At 34.9% G+C, this 17,894-nt stretch overlaps 1 protein-coding gene across 3 annotated transcripts; it reads left to right on the top strand.

The window, feature by feature from the left end:
* Nucleotides 1-3,966: 3,966 nt before the first annotated feature.
* On the top strand, nucleotides 3,967-13,445 carry LOC113781591 (protein RBL). Of its 3 annotated transcripts, none has more exons than XM_027327552.1 (6): nucleotides 3,967-4,318; nucleotides 4,450-4,548; nucleotides 6,310-7,397; nucleotides 7,476-7,737; nucleotides 10,218-10,346; nucleotides 12,982-13,445. In XM_027327552.1, the coding sequence occupies exons 1-6, from the start codon at nucleotides 4,297-4,299 to the stop codon at nucleotides 12,993-12,995; spliced, it is 1,614 nt and encodes a 537-aa protein (XP_027183353.1). In that variant the 5' UTR covers nucleotides 3,967-4,296; the 3' UTR covers nucleotides 12,996-13,445. The 3 variants fall into 3 exon arrangements, with proteins under 3 accessions (XP_027183353.1, XP_027183355.1, XP_027183352.1); XM_027327554.1 differs by lacking the exon at nucleotides 12,982-13,445 and adding an exon at nucleotides 10,919-12,248; XM_027327551.1 differs by lacking the exon at nucleotides 12,982-13,445 and adding an exon at nucleotides 10,666-10,913.
* The last annotated feature ends 4,449 nt before the right edge of the window (nucleotides 13,446-17,894 follow it).

Here is a 17,894-nt window from a genome sequence, read left to right as displayed (position 1 = left end):
ATCTTATTACATAATTGAGTCTTCATAATCTTCAATGCTGAAAAGCATGTGTAATGGTTGCTGTAGAGACCAACAAGTCAAAATAAGTCAAATTAATCTGTCAATCAAAGGATAACTATTTGACTTTCTTGTCTTTGCCATAATTTGGCACAACTCTGAAATGGGCCAACTCATTGAATTTCATCATGTTCCCTTGCTTATAATCCCAAATCTCAAATTAATTTTCACAATCCAGGATCGCATTGTAAATTGGAGTACCTATGTTAGGTGGATCTATATTGGGTTGCTTAATTGTTTGTAATGATGGTCCTAAACTAGACAACTCCATTGGAAGAGTTTCCTTAGAATGAAAAGCCTTTTCTCTATCCGGAGATAATTTTCACTTGAAAAAAGAAACAATTGTTTTTAGAGGCATTTTTTTGTTGATAAAAGATAAAATTAACTCATAGGCCAAAATCATACAAAAGTTAACAAAATTCTATAAATCACATTAAGGCTATGCAAATTAATACTAAATTTCTAAATTAAACTAAGAATAATTGATAAATTAATAATCATCAAAAAATTCTAAATGACAAACTTAAAATAAATATAAGTGTGCAAAAAATTAATGATTATGAATCAAAATATACTTGAAGGAATTGTAAAGGGGGAAAAATTAGATTTGACTTTAGGAAGAGTGGATGTTTGAAATGAGTTGAACAAAATCTGAAAAAATCAAAGATTGATGCATGGTTGATCGAGGAATTCATTGGCTTTAGGTTTCTGACTCATAAATAATATATCATTGTTCTCTCTCTCTCTCTCTCTCTCTCTCTCTCTCTCTCTCTCTCTCTCATAGATGATGTGCAAATACAATTTTTGTCATTGTTGAATTTCCTTTAATATTTGTCATTTGTTTCCTATTTGTATAATGTTTTCCTAATATTAATTGATATAAAGAAACCATCTTAATAGAGAAACTAAAATTTTTGTTCGTTTAGGAAACTTACATAAGTGAAATTAATATTTCCTAAGGTAATATTTGAAACTTATAGTTGTATTATAAGGAAACTAGAGTTTGTTTACTGTGATATTATAACGAAACTAGAGTGTGTTTATTGTGAGACAACTTTTTAATCTAAGAAAACTATAGTTATTTTATTATAAGACGCTCTTTTCAAGGAGAAATTAAAGGAAATTAACAACCTAACTAACGATAAATATGTTTAGGGAAGGGGGCAAATTAATAAAGTTCTAGCTTAAAACTAAAATTCTAAATGTAACTTTTTGGAAATTATAGCCATCATGAGCATAGAGAAATTGAAGAAATGATCAAAGCTAAAAAAAACTATGGTTATTTGAAGTTTAATGTTAAACAAAATTGGTTTTGTTGAGTTTTGTTTTTTTCTTAATTCTAAATCTTGAACATTTTGGTTTACGGCAATTTTGACTTTTCACAAGTTTTGTTAGACTAAATTAACAGAACTTAGTATTAGAGGGGCATTTGTTATTTGGCTAAATCACAAGATTTATTTGATAATATTGCCAAGCCACAAGGGATTAGTATTAGAGGGGCGTTTGTTATTTGGCTAAATCACAAGATTTATTTGACAATATTGCCAAGCCACAAGGGAGGTAAATGTAATTAACCCTATTATTTTACAAATATGGCCTACTATTATACTCCTTTTTCTTTGCATTTTTTTCTTATTTTTATTTTCATTTTTTGCTTATTTTTTCAAACCACTACTTTCTCACATTTTTTATATAATTGGAATGATTTCCTTTATTTGTTTAATCTCATTCTCTCAACTTTGGTGTAATATTTATATTTGTTTTTTGCACTATGAATAATTGATTGATTATGTACTACAGCACATTACATGAATTCATAATCTTATAAAACAAACACGATTTTGTGGTAATTGAATATTTAAAAATGCCTTTGAAATATAAGTAAATAATAGTGTAAATAATAGTTTTCAATTAATAAAATTTACTTTATATTTCATAAATTGCTTTCATGGTTCATAATAGTCTGAGGATTCGATTCATGTCCAACGACATCCTTCTATGAATTAAGGTTGGTTACTTGTTAGGTTTTATTCCAACTTGTTTCAACATGTAGAAATGTATTGTTTCTACAATTAAGAAGAAACTATAAAAAAGATCAAACTACCATATTTTTTTGTCACTTTTTCCAAATCTCATAAAAATTAGAACTAAATGATGAGAAAACCCAAGAAGAAGAGGAAAAAGAGTCGAAAGATTATCATTGGTTTTTTTTTTTTTTTGGGTGGAGGGACAATTGTCCCTCCATTTTGTTAGTTCAAAATAGAAATTGACATAAGGGCCAAAAACTTATACATTAACTTGATTATGCGTTTAAATGATACTAGTTGATTTGGGCCTCGTACCCGATATTGCATGACATTGCCCGTTGAACTACGGTGTTGTTGTAATTATAAATATGTAAAAGTAGTATAAAATAAAGTAGTTAAAGACTAAGATTTGAAATAGCTTAGTTTGTATACACCAAAAACCATCTTTTCTAGGAAATCAGGTGCTAATGAAAACTGAGATTTTTTTTTCTTTTATTACCTTTAAAGTTTGTACACACCAAACACCAAATTTAATCATACCAAAGCATTTAAATAACGAGCAGTCAAACCCTTTGCACATGGTAATTTAAAGGATGATAATACAATCACTGCACATGCAATGATTTAAGACCTATACAATGACACTCCATAATCCCTAATATATACATCAATATGGCATGAATCGAGCCATAATTATAACTACTTTGACGAAGTAAGGATACTGCCCTCCCAAAGAATTTAGTGGCAATAAAATTTAGTTTTCACAAGTTACAAGAAGATCATAATTCTTCAATAGATTGTCAGTAGAATACACTATGGTAGCATAATTTTTTTTTGAAGGATGGACAAGAAAAATATCAATTCAGCTAAATGTTAACTTAGAGATTAAGAATTATAAAAGTCAAGAAGACTCCGAGAATTACGCTCGTTCAGGTTGTTATTCGTTTACTACGTTTTACCAATAGTTTGCTTATAACTGTATATAAAGTCAAGTTTTATTCATACGCAGATGAAAGAAATAAGAAATTGAAACATGGAAAGGCAGGAAACCATGACAACTTCAATAGATAGGTAGATATTCTCGTTCAAGATCTAAGTAATCAATGACAAGTGTACTAAAACTATGCACAAAGTTTAAAGTGATAAAAGTAAAGTAATATATATAGAGATGGAAAAGTGCAAGTATGTTTAATATGTAAGTAGTAGATTTAACGCAATATATTGTATACTTGATCATTATAGATCAAAATATTGGTAAAATTGCAGAAGCTGCAACTGGAACAAAGAACAAGAATTAGATCAAGATCACGGTGAAGTATTATACAGTCATATATGCAAGCATCCTAAAATTACTATATAACTATGTTATAAGAAACCAAATGAACAAAAGGGCAATACGAAATAATTAGGAGAGAAGGAGATGGTGCGGTGGTTGGTGGGTCTAGCCATTAGTACACAAATCAAGAAATGGCCGGAAAGCATATCTATTAAAAAGTTTAAAAGACAAAATACCAACCACAAAACTCAACAATCTGTCACAATGTAGGGGTGTTTTTGAAACGAGAGACTAATGTAGTAAAATCACTACAATTAGTGGACCCTGGCCCACACATATTAGAAATTATCACATTTCCAATCAGCCAAGCAGCTATAAATTTCCACAATTACCCACCTAGTGAAGGTGTTGATGGGGGACCATGAAATACTATTCATAACTTCCATTCCTTCTTTACATTGTTAGGATTAGGGTATAGTATAGTATACTGGGTAAAGGTGTTAAAAAACAATAGTTTGGGAGCCGGCCGAGCAATTTCTGCTATATATATATATATATTTATATTTATATAAATCTAAAGTGTTTTTGACCCTTCTTTTCGAGAAATCCAAGGTGAATCCTTTCCCTGTCTTCTTTAGCCCCTTCGTCCTTGCCGGGAAAAACCCCACCCAAAATCCCCACTTAGCAGGAGCAAAAATCCCTTCCACCTCTTCCACCGGCGCCTGCACAGGCGCAGCCGCCTTCCCCACAACATACCACGGTGACATTCCCGCCTTTCCTCACCTACCCCTGAAACAACTGCTCTCTTCCCTGTCTCCTCTCTGTTTCTCGCTTATAAATCCTTACCACTACATAAACTCCCTATGCTTACGACTTCGTTTGCTGAGTTGCAGCATTGATGCCCGGGCGGTGTGGTTGTAACTAACTTTCAATACTATGATGAACGCCCCAATTATTGGTAATTCCTAAATCCCGGAAAAAAAGTTCTGTTCTTTCTCGATTATTTTTCCTTTTACGTTTATGTTTATTTTTTGTGAATAATTTTATGTATGGTGATCATTTTTGTTTTTTGGCGGGGTATTTTTGAAGATCCCTTGCAGGGGGATTTTCCGGAAGTAATAGAAGAGTTTCTGGAACATGGGGTTATGAAGTGCATTGCTTTTAATCGCCGCGGAACTCTTCTTGCCGGTATTTCCTAAGTCCTATGTCTCTCCCTCTTTCTCTCTGTGTCCATATTTGTGGATATTCGATTGCAGGTTGTTTCCCCTTTTTGCTTTTGGAACAGTGTACAGACGGATAGGTAGATAATATGTCGCTTAAGTAAAGATTCCATAGCTAATAAAGCCTGCTAAGTGGCTTGAAATAGAGAATAGAGTATGTATTCTTTCTCAGAATGCTAGGTGGCTGATGCCACAAGGTGCTCTGTTCCATCTTATACTTCGTTGTAACATGGGCCTCAATTCATTCAGGAATTAAGCGTAAACACGAAAATTTGACATTATTTTGCCATATTAATATCCATATCTACAATGGAGATTTGGTGATTTGTAGCGCTAGCTTGTCCTATTTGCTTTCTGTGCAGGACACGAGCTACTGTATATGATTTTTTTTTTTTAAATTGCCAAGGCCTAGTCTGCTAAATTATTTGATTCTGGTTGTTTTGAAGTTGCAAACCGTCAATTAAGAAGGTCATCAGGTGCTTGTGTAAGATCTGATAATTTCGCACGCAAAGATCTCCCAGCATCGAGCTTTCTTTTTTGGGCGGATGAATTAAATTTTGTTGAAGCCATTCTGTTAGCCAGAACAAAATTCTGTCTACTGTCACTAATTCATTCCCTTTTTCTTTTCTTTCTTTCTTTCTATGGAAGCAAATCTGTAACTTGATTACAAAACAGGAAATGAGAGTTCCCATGATTGCACCTATACAGCATTAATGCTATAAGATGAAAAGACAGTAGCTTGCTATACACTATGAATAAAAAACAGAGACAGACAATCCCACTGAACTGCCATTACCAAATATTCCCTAGTCTACTTGACTCCCCTCCAAGACTGAGCAGTAAACCTCAAATCATCAGTAACAGCATGCACAGTACCGGAACAGACACCATTTTCTTTTGAAATAATGCATCATTCCTGCACCGCAAAAGCTGATACACTATCACTGCTAAAGCTAACTACAAGAATTCATCTTCAAACTGAGCTTGAGAATGGATATACAGCAGCCATTCTAACCCAGTTTCCCCAGAGTAGGCCCCTGTATATTTCAGACAGATTTTACCTCGGTCTATACTGCAGCAGCTACTGGACAAACAAGAAAGAGATGATATATTGATTCATCAGACCGGTGACATAAATTCATTAATGTAATTTACTTGCATATGAGTTTATGCTTCTTTGTAGTCTACTTCCTGTGATATAGTAGCCATAGCATATAAGGAGAATCTAGGCAGAATATTCCTGAACAAAACCAGCTTATACCATTGTGCTACATTATGTTCACCTCTCAAGGTCTTAACTGCAGAAACAACTTAGGACTGTCCAAAGGGATGGCCTGGCCATCTGACGTGATGACCTGCCTTATGTCTGGTACAATGTTCACAGGAGTGTTCTACTTTTGTACCTCCACATTCACCCTAAGACTCACATGCTGCCTTCAACATTCACTCCCTGTTACTCTCAAGGAAAGGCATCCTCTGACATCCGATCTGATGCCATGACTCTCCTTTTTGAAACAGTCTATTTGTTACCTCAAAACACGGAATTGCTCTCTATCTCTCCCTCTCTCCCTCTCCTCCCCTGCCCCCACCCAACAAAATCAATTGTATTGTGATAAACTTAATTGTTTGTGTCATCTCTGCTTTGGTTCTTGCTTGTAGTATTAGCAGTCACAGATTGATTTCTTGGACAACAATCCTGTTAATACATGAAAATTGGTTTCATTGACAGCTGGGTGTGCCGATGGAAATTGTGTTATTTGGGATTTTGAGACTAGAGGTATTGCAAAAGAACTCAGGGATGATGACTGTCTTGCTGCCATAACTAGCATTTGTTGGTCTAAGTATGGTCATCGCATACTTGCCTCCGCTGCTGATAAATCATTGACTCTCTGGGATGTTGTCAAAGGAGAGAAGATAGGACGGACAACACTTCAGCAAACCCCTTTACAAGCACGCTTGCATCCTGGCTCTTCCACTCCGTTGATCTGCTTAGTTTGCCCCGTCTCATCAGCTCCAATGATTGTTGACTTGTGTTCTGGTAGCACAACTGTGCTTCCTGTGTCATTACCTGACACAGGCAATGGTCTTGCCCCTCCATCACGTAACAAATTTTCAGATGGATCTGCACCTTTTACTCCAACTGCAGCATGCTTCAACAAATATGGGGACTTGGTTTACGTAGGAAATTCGAAAGGAGAAATACTTATTATAGACCATAGTAAGATTCAAGTCTGCGGTGTAGTTCAGGTTCCTGGGGCTTCTGTGATAAAAAATATGGTGTTCAGCAGGAGTGGACAGTATCTTCTTACGAATTCAAATGACCGTACTATCAGGATCTATGAAAACCTTCTCCCTTTGAAAGATGGACTTAAGGCCCTTGATGAATCAAATAGTGGCTTAGATGAGCTAGATGGTGTTGAAAAGGTGAAGACTATTGGATCAACGTGTTTGTCACTCTTCCGAGAATTCCAAGATTCCATCACCAGAGTGCACTGGAAAGCACCATGTTTCAGTGGTGATGGTGAGTGGGTCATTGGTGGGTCTGCTAGCAAAGGAGAGCACAAGATCTATATATGGGACCGGGCTGGTCATCTTGTTAAAATCCTTGAAGGTCCAAAGGAAGCATTAATGGACTTAGCATGGCATCCTGTCCACCCCATTGTTGTCTCTGTTTCCTTGGCTGGATTGGTTTACATTTGGGCAAAGGATTATACTGAGAATTGGAGTGCATTTGCTCCAGATTTTAAAGAACTTGAGGAAAATGAAGAATACATAGAACGGGAAGATGAATTTGATTTGATGCCTGATACTGAAAAGGTGACATGAGAAAGAATCTATAAGTAGTAGAACTTTGATTTTCTTTGTTCTGCTTCTAATATTTGTGTACGCTTGCAGGTGAAAGAATCAGATGTAAATGAAGATGATGAAGTTGATATCATGACTGTGGAGAAGGATTCGGCTTTCAGTGATTCAGATGTATCAGAAGAAGAAATATGCTTCTTGCCTGCTGACCCAACTCCTGATGCTCCTGAGCAGCAAGACAAATGTGTAGGAAGTACTTCAAAGTTAGCTGATAGTGCTCAGTCAGGATCTCCTCTATCTGACGAGGCTGGACAAAATGGACATGCAGTGAATCAATCATCAAGCCCCCTTGAAGGTAGTGTTACTGTATGTCTATCTTATGTGAAATACAAACCAAAGTCGGGCCAATCTTGATAGGAATTCTTAAGTTTAATCTGGTCTAGGCATTATTAAAATCTCAAATAAGCAAACTAATTAAAACAAGAGCAGGTTACAAAATAGCTGTGATTAACAGAAAAAGCCTGGATGAAGGATGCTTTGTATCTACTCTTAGGAAACTGCAATGTAGTATCTGTGCTACTGTGTCAAAACATCAGTTGTGTTTATATCTGATCTGAGATGGAATTACATTGGCATTCAGTTATTTATAATTATGTTGTTTAGAAATTCGACCAGAGAATGATAGATACCCCAGTAATTCTAAGGTTTACCGAAGATTCAATATTAGTCTTTGATTGTTGGGATTTGAGAAGAAGTTTCGTTGTTTATGTTTATTTTTCCATTCTCATAGTTTAACCCAAAACAAGCTTAAGGGTATAGATGTTTCTTTACACCAGGATGCTATTTCATTATTACGAGTGAGATTTGAGTAGAAGCTTCGCACCTATTGTCAAGTGTACTCATTGATTAAGCTGCATTTCTCCTTGCACCAGGATACCATTTTTATCTCTAGGTGCCATCCTGCTTGTTTCCTCTTTTTAAGGGCATTGTTCTGATACCCAAAATTCTAGGATACTTTAGTACACAAGTCCATTTTTATCTCATGTTTACTGAATAGAAAGTTCAGGGGTTCCATATGGAAACATTATCCTAAAGCTGAAATAATCACAAAAAGGTAAGAATTGGTTTCTTTGGAAGAGTTTTTTCTTTTTGGTTAATTAAGATGAAGTAATTGCAATCTAATTTGTGGAACATCAGTACATCAGAGTTTGGTGTTAAACTGTATCATCTCATCAGTTGGTTCTTTTCATTTTCTATTGTTCAATAAATTCTTGAGATTTTAAGGCTTATAAATTAGGAGGTAAAGTGTGCAAGCTTGATCTTATTTATTATTTCTTAATGTGATCACCCACTTTGCCATGCCTTTTCACTGCACGTTTTTATACTAAATTTGAAACATATCATCAAAAGTTTTCCCTTCCTTTTTTTGTTTTTTTTTTTGCAGTTATCACATTAAACAAAGAGCCCTGGCTTCTATTTGTTTGCCTGGTCAACCAATAGGCATCTTGCCTTATTGTTATTCATCCAGTCTTTTTTTTTGTGGCATGTAGACGGTCATCTACTTAATATTTAGTATTCGTGATTTGGAATTTCTTTTCTGAGACATCATTCCATGTGTGCTTATCGATTTGCTTGGTTTGTGTTAATTGACTTGCTTGGTTTGATGTTTAATGTGCCAATTCATGTGCCTGCTTATTCTTGTCTTCAACAGGGCTCCTGTATGACACAATTACTGGACATAGAACTATACAAAGTTTGTCAGTTCAACCTGGTTACCTGTCTAGGTTAAAGGCTAGATAATGTTGTACCATATCAATGTCTTTCTAAAAGATAACTGTAGGAAAGTTAATAAGATATGTGGTTTCTTCCATTTTGCTGCTTAAGATATTGCTTTCTTTAAAAAAAATTGTGATTTCTTTCTATTGGTGCCATTTTCTTTTTTTACCCCTAATTTATATGATCTCTGTGAATTGAAGACAATTTTTCAATTAGGATTTGGATCAAATTTGTTTTGAATTAGACACAAGTGGCATAACTGAAATTATAATGTAAAGGACCAAATTCACAGGGACTCCAAATAAAATCAATCATTAGCTGCTAGCTTATCTTACGGGATACTAAATGATAATTGAAGAAAATCAAATGTAGTACCGCTCAAGTGGACATTGGAAGATAGAAAAATAGGAAGGAATGATAGATGAGAAAGAGTCAATGAAATTGGTGACATCATATACCAAAGCTGTGTAGTTTTAATACATTCTGTCACATTTTAGCGTGATGATTATGGAAAGAAAGACAGTTATCTTTTTCTCCCTTTCTGTTGTAATCATAGATATTTAGGATAGTGGATAAGGTATTATTTGTATCTGAAGATGAGAGGAGCTAAAGGAGTATTGTACGATGCACACTTTCTATTCTTTTGTGAAACATGTCTGTTTGGGAGTAGCAACCTCTCTTCTTAGAACTAGTAATACCTGTCACAAGATCTTTATCTCCCTTGTTGCATCTATCAAACTCTCTTTCAAGACAGAACAAAATTGCAATTTCTAAGCAAAGAAGGTCAGGATTATGTGGAATAGGAATTTTAGGATGATTTTATCATTCTATAATTGGGTTCCTGATGGTTGATCGTCAGTACCAGATCGCAATAGTGCTTTAATACATTATGGTGTTGTGAATCTTTTTTGTCAACTTTATAGGTGAGATGCACTAAATAGATTATGACTTCATTTCCGTGAAGTTAACTGCATTGATTTTGTTCATTTTATTTTTATTTTTTGAGAGTTGTGGGTTTTTTAGAGGGTAATTTAAGTATGTGTCTGCCTTGTAATTCAGGAATGGATAACTCAGCTGCTGAGGACACAGGAGGCACTCGCTTGAAAAGGAGGCGTAGGCCTTCTGATAAGGTGATGGAGTTACAGGTAGAGAAGGTTAAGAAATCTTCACAGAGGATGAAACCATCTGGTAAATGATGATAAACTAATTTAACCACTTTGTTGAATAGTGCATTACTCTCTAAGAATTTAGAGGCACACCTAGGTAATATATTTTCAAACAGTTGTACCCTTGAGATTGATTTCCTTTGTTAGATGACCGTTGAGACTTAAATTGTAGAATATTTTCTATAATAGTTTGATCCCTTTTGTTCACCAAGATTTGGCAATAGTTTCCGTTGATTAACAAAATTCCTTTGCAAAAACATTTACCTTTTTTTTTTTTTGCTGAATTGGTAACTTGTTGAAATTGGTACCAGTAAAAGCTAAATCGTGTTCTTATTTTGCAGAATCATTTTGCTCCATCAATCATAGATGATGTTTCAATAAAATTCTGTAGGATTTGGTATTGAAGTGGAGTTATTACCAGATACTGTAGATTGTCTGGAAGTCACTTGTACTGATTGCTTTCCTTCAATCCATTCTTCTCTTCCCTTTTTTCTTTTTTTCCTTTTCTGCTTCTCTTTTTCTTCTAATGCTGAATGTAGAAGGGTAGTTTGTTTATTGGTTTCATGCTGAACAATGTGTTTGATATCAATTTAGCTGCAGTTTAAGAGCATAAGTGGTAACTCCAGTCCTTGTCGTTAGATCTTGGCCAATGTACTGGATGCAGGAGAACATATCTTTAAGGATGGCTAAATGATAGCTGACTACAACTGATACATTATATTGTTATTTATGTATGATATTTCTAATTTCGACCCATCAACTCAAAGAATAACTGTATTCACATTCTTGCAAATTGAGGCATCTGAAGACTGTGTAGCTGTGGTTGAATTAGATTTGACTGTAGGCATCCATTCAAAAACAGAGGTAGTCTTCTACCTAAAATTGCAATTTTTCCAGAGCTTGGCCGACATGGCTGTGACCAGGACTTCAGCCACCTAATAAATTGCTTAAACAGTTTGCCAAACATCTGTGATTGTTTGATTGCATTGCAGAAAGCGTAGAATAATGCATTTTGCTTCATCTATGTAATGTGATTGAAAGTCACTGGCTGACATTTAGGGACATTTGAACAGCCCAATTCAGAAGCAAACCATCTTCTCCCATTTTCACCAAGTTGAACTCTGCTTATAGCAACTCTTCTTAAAAGATTTGGATACAAGTTTTTTCTGTAAACGTAATTAGTACAAGGCTAGGTTCCTCGTACGTTGGCTGTAAACATAAGCTTGTTTAGATATATACATGTTTAAATTGTTCTAAAATGCTGCTAGTTTCAACAAATTTGCTCTCTTTTCCGGAACTTTAGTTACATTACCCATTTATTTTGGAATTCATTTATTGAAGTAAGGGTTTGAGACACATTATCTTGAAGCATCATTAGTTGCACAACCAATCGCTTGTACTTCTATTAGCATTTCAGAACAATGTGAAGGAAATGAATAGTTGGCTGTAAAATGAACGATTGAGGACAATCACATATTTTACCTCAAGCATGCACTTTGTGTAAGAATTCTCTTAAACATATCTCATTTGCTTAATATAAGCTACTTTCTGACCTAGATCGTCCAACTTAGCCTTGGTAATTATCTATGTTGCATTGGACAAATGCTGAAAAGGAATGGGGCTCAGACTTTCTTTTAGTATGACTGCTGGCACCCTTGTGGTAGATTATTAAACATATTTGTGTTAACCTTTGAAACACTTAGGGTGTGATCATTTGTGGATTAAATACATTGCATGTCTAGATGGACGTTGATTTTTTCCTACTAGGCAAAGATAGAAATGAAACAGAATCTTTATTGAAGATTCCCAAACATCTGCAATGCCTAACTCTGAGGTTAGGCAAAACACTTAGGGCATAACCTTTTGGACTTAAATACATTGCAATTATACATGGATGTTGATTTTTTCCTACTGGGAAAAGATAGAAATGAAACAGAATCTTTATTGAAGATTGTGACAAGTAGGATAAATCACAAAACGTATTTGAATATGTCTTATTGTTAATAATATTAATTGATTTTTTTATAGATGAAATAAAGTAAATTGTATTTTGATTTTGTTATTGATTCTTTCTTGATTTGCTTTATTAATGGATTTATCCATAATTTTTTTTATTGATTCACTAAAAAGTTGTGTATTGAGTCTGGTAATATTAATGATAAATAAAAATATATCTATGTATATTCCTTCAATGAAAATTTTGGAGGAGATCCATGGCTGCAGAGTCCTACTGGAATTTACTCCAAAATTAGTGTTGAGGTAATTAGAAGCAAAGGTCTAACGTGTTCTAGAACCTGTTGGCTTGGTCAAAAAGCATGTGCCCTGTAACATTTTCATCTCGTGGGTCATGTGAAGAAGTAGAATGAGTACCATGAGTTCTAAATGGGCTGCAATGGCTGATAATTCTGTTTTATTGTGACATAATGGAGTTGAGCCGTGAATTATTTATCTTTCTTGCCTTTTTGCTGTGTTTATGTGGTCTCATGGCAAGCAGTTGGACTTGGTACAGAGAGGAGTATTTTTATGCAGTCAAGAATTGCACTGCTTGCTTGTTGAATATAAGCAGCAAAAATTACTAGGTTGATAAAAGAATTGCTTTAGCTGCTTCTACTTATCATATGTGGGTGACCAGAAATCTTGTTCTGTTACAACATCAGATGATTTGCCCTGATATGTTTTGCAAAGTCTATTGATGATGTCAAGAGAATATGCTCTGTGTAGAGGTGTTCTATTCACTAGAGGGAACATGGACGTCAACCTAAAAAGGGTTCAGAATGCTGTTTCCTTTCGTAGATAAGTGCTACTATCAGTATCACGAAGGAATGCCCTCTATCTTATTGTACTTGTCTATAGGGATCTGCCATTTTCTTTTGTAGACTGTTTCTTGCTATTATCAATGAAAATCTTGTTCGAGGAAATACAAGAGGAAGCAAATTTATTATTATTTTTTACTTTCTTGTTTACACTTTAGATCCACATACTTCTTGGGTTTCAAAGCATATAGATTTTGTATCATTTTGACACTACAGTAGTTTAGTTGTTGCTCTTTAAGAATGAATGTTTCTCATTTGGAAGATTTGCAATAGAATGTTCCAGAATGTTTTGAAAACTTTTTGGTGTAGTGAATGATTACAACCTTGGAAAGCCTCGCAATGAATATTTGTAATATACATGTTTGCACACAAGCTTATATCAAATTCTGCTTTCAGAATATTTCATACAAGGAAATTTCCAAATATTGAATGGACGCTGAGGTTCCCATCTATTGACATATGTTCATATTGCATCATTATATAGATCTTGTGACTGAGTTCCTTGACAACCTTAATGTTGCCATTCATCTTACTGACATATGTACTGAATGGTCAATCAATACCCTTGCGGATTAGAATTATTCTATAATGAATATCTCTACAAGAGTCTATTGCCTGACCTGTATAATGCTTCCTGTGTCTTTCAAGTGCAACATGAAAACAGGTATATTATTGGCCAAGAAATGCATCCTGTTGGGGTATTATTGGCCAGCTATATATACATACATGTACATATACATACATATATATATACATACATATATATATATATATATATATATATATATATATAGATGCCATGAACTTGTCTGGAAGTGCAAGGCTTATCAATTCACGCTTACCTGGTTCATGCTCTTTAGACAATGAGGGGTTTATCTTCTGGCCCTATTTCCAAAAGCATCAGGGGGCTATGAGTGCTTATTTATGGCTGTAGATTATTTCACTAAATGGGTAGAGATTGAGTCAATAACAAGCATAGCTGAGAAGTCCATTCAGAAATTAATACTATTTACAAGTTTGGTATTCCATACGTCTGAGTCGAATGATAGAAGATTCAGCATTGTGTGAAGAGCTACAGTGCTAAAGATTCATGGCGTGGAGATGAAGATTTAGCAGCGTTTCACATCGGTGGGACATTCGCAGGCAAATGGTCAAATTCAAATCGCGAATTGAGCCATCTCAGAGCCTTAAAGAAAAGGTTACATGGTGCTAAGGCTTGTGGGTGGATGAGTTCCGAAATATTTTAGGGGCAATCTGAAAACATCTGGGACAGAAACTCAAGGAACCCCATTTTTCCTTACTTTTGAGGCGAAGCCAGCTGTATCCACTGAAATCGGACGGGCTAGTGTGAGAATATAGAATTTCAGTATTCAGGGTAATGATGAAGAGCTACACTGCAATACGGATTCGTTAGAAGAAGCTCCATAGCAGGCCTCAGTTGAGCTGTGTAGTGTAAAGGTTAATTTTTTAAATAGTGTAATTCTCAAGTTCATAATCCATATTTTTAAATTGGAGATCTAGTTGGGCAGAACTCATGGAGTCAAAGGGAAAAATTGGGAAAGCTAGATCCCAATTGGGAAGGTCCATGCAAGGTTATGGAAGCTCACTGAGCAGGATACCATAAGTTGGCTACTAAAAGTAGTGAGCTTGTACCCGGGATGTGGAGTGCAACAAACTTGATGAAATTTTGTGATTAAACTTGGGCCCCGTTTGGAATCTGAGTTTTTTGGAAGTTTGTGTAAAACTTTACTGTAGATCACTGTAGAAGTTGTAGAAAAATTTTTGTAAGAGAAAAAACTTTTTTCCCTTTTCATTTTTTTTCTTTCATTTTCTTTTTTCTTTTTTTTCTTTCTTTCTTTTTTCTTTTCTTTTTTTCTTTTCTTCCTCCCTTCCCCCCTTCCCTCCCCTGTTCCCTCTCCGAAGCTGCCAATGAAGCGGCAGATTTCAAGGTTTTTTTTTTTTGCATTTTTTCTCTCCCCAAGCAACAGATTCAGGGCAACCTCTCTTTTCCCTCTCCCTCTCCTCCTCTCCCCCTCTCCTCCCCTCTACCATTCCCACTCGCCCGCCGTTGCTTCACCTTCCTCCAGGGGAGGCAGCAGTAGAAATCTTTTTTTTTTTTCCAATTTTCCCTCCCTCTCTCCTCCCTCTGCCCTTCCCCCTCCCCCCTCCCCTTCCCTCGCCGCCGCTGCTTCCCCTGCCGGCAGAGGAGGGAGCAACATAAACCTTTTTTTTTTCAATTCCTCTCCCTCTCCTCCCCTCTTCTCTCCTTCTCTTGCCGGACAGGACAGGTATAAAAAACTTTTTATTTTTGTTGCAATTTTCCCTCTCCCCTCTTCCCCCCTTCCCCCCTCCCCAGCTACCCTCACCCTAAGTTAAAAAAAAAAAAAAAAAGTCAAACCTTTCCTCAAGTTTAATAATCCACTCTTTGATGCCACTGGTGAAGTTGCAAGGGAATTTTTTGTTGGAGAACTTTTCCCTCTAGTGCCAGACCGTGGGAGAAGTTGCAAGGAAAGTTCCCTCTGATGCCAATGAAGAAAAGTTCCCTCTCTCAAGAAAAGTTTTTCGGAAATTTTTTGTGTATTAGAAAAGTTGAAGGGAAAATTTTTTTAAATGTGTAGATTAAAAACTTTGATAAGGTTTTTGTGTTCCTGTAGCAAAAATTGTTAAAAAACTAGTAGCATATAAACTTGTAAAAAACTTGGAGTTCCAAACAGGCCCCAATGTATTCTCATCTTGTTTATTGTAAACAAAATTCATAGTGAGCTGACCCCATTTGATAATTTAGTTCAGCATTTAAACTTAATAGATTCAAATTTTAATTCATAGTGAGCTGTAGATCTGTAGATCGGTTCAATCAAAATTTAAACTTAATAGATTTAAATTTTAATTTATATTCAGACGCATTTGATAATCAACAATAGAACATTTGAATTAATTAAGTAACATTGAATTTTCTAAGCAAAATTTACCTAAAAAATTAAGTGATAAATTATTCACATATCACTGAATGTGATATAGCACTAAAATGTATCAAATTTAGTATTTAATAATTCAATAATTTAATAAATTCAAACTTCAGATTTCAGATTACAAACTTTAATTTTCAAACTTTGATTTTATCAAACACAGTTTGTTAAGTTGCAAGTCTACTTAATGTAGCTGTAAGTTGCAGGTCCACACAAAGTTCCTTTGGCTTGCACATCAACACTAGGTGTGCAGTGTGCTATATGTGACCAGGAGAAGGGGAAGAATGTCTTTCATTGACACCTCATTGCATGGAGCAAAGTTACAGGTCCCACTATGCATATGTTACTGTAGAGTTTAATTGCGTGAACAGTGCAATAGCACCATGATGTAATAGTATAGATGCACCACAATCTCAATATAAGAAAGATCGAATTCTCACTTTATAAATCCTATATTATATATTCTCTCCTAGAGCTTACTAGACATCGGAAGTTGTTGATCGATGAATTCTTGCATATGCATCGGATCGATTGTCGTAATAAAATCGTATAGAGTATTTTCGGGTCGAACTCATAGGTACAAATTAATTTTCTAATTTAATTATTTTAACAAAAATAACAAAATTTAAACTCAAAGGGTGTTGTAATCACTACTCGAGAAATTAAATAAATAATCAAATCAAATAAGGTATAGGTGAGAAAACAATTGGCAAAAGTCTAGGGTTTCAAATTTTGATCCAAAATTTGAGTTAATTATCCAATTAATTTCTTAATATGCCAATAACGTATCACACGCAAGTATCTTAGATTATCTCTCGATACGTCTAAGTTATGCCTAATTAAATCTCACGTTTCTCTCGAGATCATAAGTATTTAATTAAACCCTTTTGAGATTTTAGGTGATGTAATTACGTCATATAAAGCCTAACCTACTCTCGTGATTAGGTTAAATATATTTAATTATCTAGTGCACGGTTGTCTATTCTTTTTCAGTTTAATACAAACTTTTAGAGCATATCTATGGTGGCCAATTACAAACATGTAATTAAATCAAGGCAAAAGTCAAGAAAGTAATTAAGATAAATAATCAAAACTCCTTCACAAAATCCTAACCCTAGATATAATTTAGTTCATCATAATCGTAAGAGTAAACAAGAATTCAATATTGAGAAATACAACACTTAGAATAAAAAGCATGTAGAACTTTCCAGTTAACTAACTCTAAATCTCGTGCCTTGATCTTTAACTTTGATTCTTGAAACACAAGAAAAAATTCTAAGACTAATGTTTTGACAAGTGTTTTTTCCATTAAAAACTTCCTAAATACTCCTATTTATGGGTCTCTCAAATCTTAGTTGAATCCCAATAGAATAGGCTTCTTCAAGTTGAAGAAAACGAGCCTGCGTGATTTTCCTCCGGAGTCCAGCACAAAGACTAGTGACAAGTCCAGTGCCGGACATTGGTGAATGGTCAAACTTTCATTTTCTAGACAACATCCGGTGATAAGTCTGTAGGCCCGTCAATCGGGCCATATGAGTCGGATTTTCATAAGCTCAAATCCAGTTCATTTAATTTGCAATACTTTCAGATTTTAAGTCATGAGTTTCGGGTTAATAAATGTAAAAATCATACTCAACTCACAAAATATTCGGATTTGAGCTTTATTCGGGTTCAGCCCAAACTCACATGTTACTCAATTTTCTTAATATAATTACTATAACTATTAAGTTGTAAAATTAATTTAGCATTCACAAGACTACAACATTAAAATTTAACATGAACAAGTAATAT

This window comes from Coffea eugenioides, chromosome 8, assembly GCF_003713205.1.
Source record: "Coffea eugenioides isolate CCC68of chromosome 8, Ceug_1.0, whole genome shotgun sequence".
Taxonomy (NCBI): domain Eukaryota; kingdom Viridiplantae; phylum Streptophyta; class Magnoliopsida; order Gentianales; family Rubiaceae; genus Coffea; species Coffea eugenioides.
Note: the sequence above shows the minus strand (reverse complement) of the source record. Positions and strands in the feature narration are given on the sequence as shown.

Coding starts and splice junctions, on each gene's coding strand:
- LOC113781591 (XM_027327551.1), top strand. CDS start 4,297: ATGATGAACGCCCCAATTATTG. Junction 4,319..4,449: donor GATGAACGCCCCAATTATTG/GTAATTCCTAAA, acceptor GTATTTTTGAAG/ATCCCTTGCAGGGGGATTTT. Junction 10,347..10,665: donor ACAGAGGATGAAACCATCTG/GTAAATGATGAT, acceptor CTTATTTTGCAG/AATCATTTTGCTCCATCAAT.